At 39.4% G+C, this 7,133-nt stretch overlaps 1 protein-coding gene across 1 annotated transcript in view; it reads left to right on the forward strand.

Moving 5' to 3' along the window:
• The window catches only part of LOC6031058, a 113,594-nt gene extending 106,974 nt beyond the window's left edge, over nucleotides 1–6,620 (forward strand). The window contains exons 4-6 of the mRNA XM_038261390.1: nucleotides 1,188–2,393; nucleotides 2,469–2,665; nucleotides 6,054–6,620. Of these exons, the coding sequence (XP_038117318.1) occupies nucleotides 1,188–2,393; nucleotides 2,469–2,665; nucleotides 6,054–6,620 (1,970 nt within the window). The remainder of the gene's footprint in view (nucleotides 1–1,187; nucleotides 2,394–2,468; nucleotides 2,666–6,053) is intronic.
• Nucleotides 6,621–7,133: the final 513 nt, after the last annotated feature.

A 7,133-nucleotide genomic window follows, 5' to 3' on the forward strand; every position in this document is an offset into this window, starting at 1 on the left:
GGTAATTGAAGGGCTAACTTTTTTTTATCGCAAAGCATTGAAAATTTACTTTAAAATGAAAATTTTAAAAATCTAAAAAAAATCCCTGTACATTTTCTCACTTTTTTCCATGCATAGGGGAACAGTATCTAATTCCAGCGTGCCATTAATGTTGGCAGGTCAGAACTTTGGCATTCAATTAAATATAATTAAAAGCGTTTTCAACTGAAATCGAGTGATAAATAGCTCAATAAGAAGTGAGCAAACAATTTTCTATCAAAAGTTTTGCCAAATTAGTTGTTTAAATAGTGAAAATCCGCAAATTGGATGGAGTTAGGAGCGAGTGCTTAACCTACCAAACATACGAGAATTTCCCCTACTTGATCCTCGAGTATGGTCGTTGGTCATATTTGACTCAGAGGTCTGAAAAACCTCAAGGAACAATATTCAGCTTGTAAAGCAAAGTTTTGAAGCATTTTCCCATATTATGGGCAATCTTAGCTCCACCAACTGCACTGCTGACCACACCAATCAAACTTAAAGTAGTCTAAAATAACGTTGCTTTCAGGTATTTTCCGGAAAAGATCCGGCAACGATTTTTTCCTTTCCAAAAATCCTTCTTTTTGTGCTAAACAAAGCGATTATTCTGTTGTTTGCGCCTTAAGCAAACTAGATTACATGAGTTTGTAACTTTTTACAGCATCTAAAATACAACAACATTCCAACGCAAAATAAATTGAATAAACAATCAATTTCATTTAAATAATGAATGTTTTCACGAAGATGGCTCAAGAAAAAAAAACTTTTTTAGAACTCAAATTACACTACTAGATGATTTTATTTAGTTTAAAAAGAATTTTGCGTGGGTGCACTTCCTGGGTGATACGAAAAAAGTCCCGTTTCGGGGACTCCCCCCAACAACGAGAGCACATCTCAGAATAGCCCAGTCTTGAGCAAATTTCAATTTCGAGACCCCTTCCCGCCTTTCACCCCGCTAATGATGGCAGGGTTCCCGAAAAATCAATCTCGGCGACAGCACGTGTGCGTTTCGCCAAACCGGAAACGGGGCCGCCACAGTCCCATAAATTGATAACCACTTGCATGCATATGAATAGTGACACGCGCGCGACCATTGATCCCAAACCCCCATAATCGGCCAAACTTTTGCGGCCAAATTGATAATTTTGTGTTCCTCTTCTCACTTCCAGCCGCCCAGCCGGGAACGGTGTGCTACAGCCACGCGCACTGCCGCATGTGGGACCGGGAAAGTCACTGCGACTTTCTAATTCCGAACCTGTTCGGACGGTGCCAGTGCACGTCGCCGGCGCGCCAGGTTGGCCCGACGTGCGTGAAGGAATCGACCACGACGCTGGAGCAGGAGCTGCCCGGGTTTGCGAAGCCTCAGCAGCAGAAACCGGAAGTGGAGCAGGTTTCGACCACCACCGAGGACGATTCGATTGTGGTGGAGAATTTGGTGGTGAAAAAGGGTGACGATGAGAAGGAACAGCAGGTTGAGGAGCAGGTCCAGGTGGAGAAGGAACCGGTCGGAGAGGATAGTACGACCTCCAGCGCAAGCTACGACGAAGAGTACGGAACGAGCGAGGAGAAGAATGATTCGTATGACGATTCCAAGAGTACTGCTCACGTGGAGCAGTACGAAAACACCGAAAAATATACAGCTTTCGAACAGGATGTCGAGAACAACTTCCAGGAAGGTCAGGAGCATGATACGGTTGAGACTACCGGGAGCAGTCATCAACACGACAGTACCGACTATGATCAGTACTCGTCGGAAGCGGCTACCGCTAGGCCAACGGAAGAGAGCTACGAGTACGATAGCGGAAGTCACGGCGGGGAAGAAATCGACGAACCCCTGAAACTCCATTCCGTTCATCCCGTTAATCAGGTTGAACTCATCGAGAAGCACAACCACATTTCCGACGAGAACCACTCGAACCTGATTGAGGGAGAAGACGAAACTACCCCGAAGAGTGACAGCAACCTAGAATCGTACGAAGCTACCAACGATAGTTCCGAGGGAGAATTAACCACGGAGTTCAACGACATCAACCGTCGTGAGGATGTCGTCACCGCACAAGAAGTAGAAGATGAGGAGTCCAGCGCCGACGATACGCAAGAAACTACCGAGAGGATAGAAAAGGAGAACGAAATCGAAGACGAATCCCCCGAGCATACCACGCCGACCATGGTTCGATTGGCCAGCCGGACCACGTTGATGGAACCGGAAGCCCCAGTTTCCACGACTGTCGCTACACTTATTGCCGAGTCGGAAACCGAAGCGCTAACCACCACCACATCTAGTACGACATCATCTAGTACCACAACCACCACTAGTACTACCACTGCTTCGCCCATTTCAAGCACAGATAGCAGCATCAGAGTAAAACATCAGGGTAAAACAAAATTAAATCAATGAAATTGAATTGGCTTAATGTTTCGTTTCGTTTCGTTTCCCTCCCCTCCCACAGGTATTCGAACACGTGTTGATCTTGGCGACGGGCCAATTTCGCTCGGATTGGCGTGCGTCAACAACCGCCAGTGCCAACTGGCCGATCCGTACACCTACTGCAACGAGCTCGGCCGGTGCGACTGTGCCCATTCGCAGGTGTCGCCGGACGGAATCTGCAACGCTGCCAACACCGGTTGCTCGCCGGGAACGTTTCAGGTTTGTGGTCGTCGATTGGCGGCGGATTTTTGTTTAATGTTGGCGAATTGTGGAGGGAGGTTGATGGTGGTCCGATTTCATTGAAACAAAATTTTATTAGACACCAATTATATTTCAGAGTTGAAAATGGTTAGAGATATCCATGCTTACATGATAAACGATTTTTGTTTTTGTTTGCATGATAAATTATCAAATTACATAGCAGATTCGTTATTTCGTATTTCGCAAATTTAAATGCTCGCAAATTCGAACGTATTTGAAATAAAAAGCACTCAAACGTCAAAACTGAGTTGTCAAACTTATGTTTACATACATTTCAACCCCTTTGTTCGATTTCCGAGCACGTGGTTTTGTGTTTTTGACAGGTCGCCAGCTGTGTGCTATCTTGTGACATAGACCATTTTGGTCGAAAATGAGCTAATGATGACGTTTTGCTATACTTAACAAACACTACAAGATGCTTTAACCCTTTCGAGCCTGAATTTTCAAAAAATATTTTTTTATCTGATGATGGGAAAATGATTCTTAAGACCATACGAAAATTATAGGCTAGTTTTGAAAATTTTCATTTTTGGGTCATATATGACCCATCAGGCTTGAAAGAGTTAACCCGATTTTGGAAACTCGCTTCCGTTTCCCGGATATTGCAATACACACTTGTGACATAGACCAATTTATCATCAAAATGATCGTGCACACTTGTGACACGTCATACATGTTGTTGGAAAGTGTGTCTTGTTTTCCACAAATTTATGTTGATACACACTTTCTAAAGGCAATGCAACCTTTTGTTTTTGAAAATATACTGATTAAGTCGGTTAATCTATTGATTTAAGCCTATTTTAGTTTGTTTGGGAATTCTGTGCACACTTGTGACACGTAGTACAATTTTACTTTCAAAATACACTTGTGACACGTGCTTTTCAGATTTTTGTTTACATAATTTACTGTATCTTTTGACTGGTGTAACCAAATAAGTTGAAACTTGGAGCGTTTGTTAAGCGATAGTATACGAACCGATTCCTTTAAAAAGTTTGGCTCTATCATTCATAGTTTTGAAAATATTTACCATCAAACTTTAAAAATCGATTTTTTCGAATAGTACTAAATGGTCGTTGTCACAAGATAGCACACTACAGACGAGGTGTCAATCGTTCCAATTATCGAATGCGGATTCGCTAATTCTAAGGATGTTCCAATCGAATAACGAATCCGCTCTGTATTTAAATATGTAAATGACTTTCTTCGCAATTTTTTTTTTTGTTTTCATACAATCGTAATTTTCAAATTGTCTGAAATTTCGCATTTTTTGAAGATTTTTTTATTATACATTAGATGAAACTTTGTCTATGCATTCCCTATGTCAAAAGAATGCATTTTAAATCATTAGTTTTTCAATACAAGGATCAACACAATTTTGAGAGCTGGTTATAAAAAATTTGCATGTCATTATGAGAAAATCTGTATCTTGAGAAGATTTGGTATATTTCGAAAATGTTTAGGTTTTAACAAACTTTCAGAAAAAATATGTACACTTTTTTATTTGACTTTTTATCACTAAAAGTTTATTTTCCAAAATAAGTATATTTATTTTTTTAAATTATTAGATACCTTCAAGGGGTCTAATAAAGCGTCTTTTTGTGCTTGGGTATGGTGCAACATCTGGAAAATATTTTTGTGGAAAAAATGATTTATGGCAAAATCTGAAATAATGTCAAACTGAGTTTCAAAGATAACTTTTTGATGCAAATCAAATCTGCAATGACTTTTTAATGATTTTGGCAATATATTTGGAAAAAAATTCATATTTGTAAAATATAAAACTATGATGATCTAACTACTGGTTAATGAGATACAGCCTCCCAAAGTTGAAATTTTGAGAAAAATAAGTTTGTCTCGCCCTCATTTTTCAACTTGCGATATCTCGGAAATTATTGGTTCGATTTTCAATGTTGAAAAATTAAGCCTATGATGAATTTTCTACCATTTTCAAAAAAAAAAAACAAATTGATTTGTTTCTGACAACCTGTGAATTTTTGGCGAAAATAATTGTAGGGAGTGTTAGATAAGCCTTTTATATTTTTTTAGACAACAATTCAAAATCACGTCTGTTTTTCAAAAGTGACATGAAATTTTTTATTTGAATTTTTAGATTGTTATATTATATTTCGCCACACACATATTAATTTGTTCAGACGGGCTTCAAGATAGCACAACTATGATTATTTGTAGCTGTTTTACAGATTCTGTTACATTAGACCGAATACAACATCAGTAATTATTTCATTCAGTTTATCACACCGGGCTGGATGATAATTATACCATTGTTGTTGGATTGTCTTTATTTTTCTTTTTTAAACAGAATAGACCAGATGAATATTTAACAATCTCATTTTGAAAGAGTTTTTTTTTCATTGGTATCAAGAGCCTTTGTTTTGGATACATCCTCAGTTCAAAAAACACTTAATTTTCTATTTACATTCCTCTTATAGCAGTTTAACTTTTAAATTAGTATCAGTCTAGACATTTGTTTTTATTGATATTTAAAATGTAATATTTCTTTTTAATTTGTGAATTGCTATATGTTTGGGTTTTTGCTTCAATATTGCTCTAGTCTTGATTTTAATTTAGTCAAAAGTTTTGTTTAATTTAGTTTGCATGAATGCAACGGGTTGAAAAGATTCTCGATGTGGTCATTAGCCTTTGAAAACCTAAATTCAATAATCTTCTTTTGAGCTTGTCATTTTATTTCCCAAATTCCGTTGTTTATAGTTCTAGTAAAGTATTTTTGTATTATTTTAGGAGAGACATACCATCTTGCATTTTCCTTTTTCTTTTTGTAACATTTCCCATTTCCTCAAAAAACGAACGAAAAAAAAACAAAATACAAAAAAAGTTAAATAACTTATGCCCTTCTCAAATGTGATTCACGAGTTTAACTAGCTCCATATACACAAAAATGGCTTATATATAGGCCTAGAATAACATGTCTACAAAGTTTCATTGAAATCGGACCGATTTGAGCTGGAATTGCTCTTATAATGTTTTTACTGATTAAATAAGTACACTTTTCTATCATACTCAGAAAATTAATATAAACGGGACGAGATAATTCATTATAATCAATCGGTATAAACATATTTAGCTCATTTCTGGCTCAGGAAAAGCACATAATGCACATAAACACAAAAAGCACATAAACTTTTAAAAATATTGGCAACGGCCTTAATGAAATATGCAAAAACATTTTTAGAAACCAAGCGCCTCCATGGATTATTTTTAAGAAAGGAGGATGAAATGGAAGCGCTTGGTTTCCTTGAATGATTTCATATGATATGAAAATGAAGCAAATTAATCGTATATTTGATGCTGATTCATCCCATTCCAGTGCCGCTCGAGCGGAATCTGCATCAGCTGGTTCTTCGTGTGCGACGGCCGCCCCGACTGCAGCGACGCCTCCGACGAGGAGTGCAACTTTTCGCTCAAAGCCAACATCACCAACTGTCCGGCGCTGTCGTTCCGGTGCGAGCAGAGTGGCCGCTGCATCTCGCGGGCCGGAATCTGCGACGGCAAACCGCAGTGCCCCCAGGGCGAGGACGAGGTCGGGTGCGATTTCCGGAAAAGCCGCAAGTGTCCGGAGCACACGTTCATGTGCCGGAGTGGCGAGTGCCTGCCGGAGTACGAGTACTGCAACGCGATCGTGTCCTGCCGGGACGGAAGTGACGAGCCGCCCCATCTGTGCGGTTCCCGGTCGGTGCCGAACTTTTTCGTGAAGCTGCTGTCGACGCCCAACAGCCGGAGCCGGAATTTCTGCCCGTTGCGTTGTAACCGGGGCACGTACGCCTGCCGCTCGACGCCAACCAGCCTATCAATTTTGTGCTCGGGACGGATGGCTCCTGGGTGCGGTGACGGAAGTGACGTTAATCCTGGAACCAGGCTGCTCCGTCTGCCGTGAGTTATCGATTCTTTTCAGACAGTTAGGAAGCATTTTTAAAAATTCGTTTAAGCGCTCATCTTACATATATATAAACGGCTATTAGAGAGCTTTTTTCTTCTTCTGCGAGACTATTTTATGATGCGACAATGGCGTTAAATAGAGTATGAGATGGAGATGCGGCAAACGAAGAAAACCGGGAATGGACCCATTCAGGCATTCTCTCCGGAATGAGATATGGTCCATTGTTGAGCATTTTAACTGGAATACATTTATTTATTGTCTGGATATAAATCATGCATATGAGTAGAGAGTCCTATTATCCTTCTCAAGACAATTCAACCATGATTTTTTTTTAACACATAAGCAATTTTCACGTAATTCGTAATTTTGTATAAAGGATCCCAGATCATTCTACGAATTCAAATACTAATCATTTATATCTATAAAATTTAAACAATCCCCACATTTTTTTTAAATAAATCACACTTAGTGTTAAAATCCGATTAGAAGACCTCAAGTACGAACCGTTAC

Source organism: Culex quinquefasciatus, chromosome 3, assembly GCF_015732765.1.
Source record: "Culex quinquefasciatus strain JHB chromosome 3, VPISU_Cqui_1.0_pri_paternal, whole genome shotgun sequence".
Lineage (NCBI taxonomy): Eukaryota > Metazoa > Arthropoda > Insecta > Diptera > Culicidae > Culex > Culex quinquefasciatus.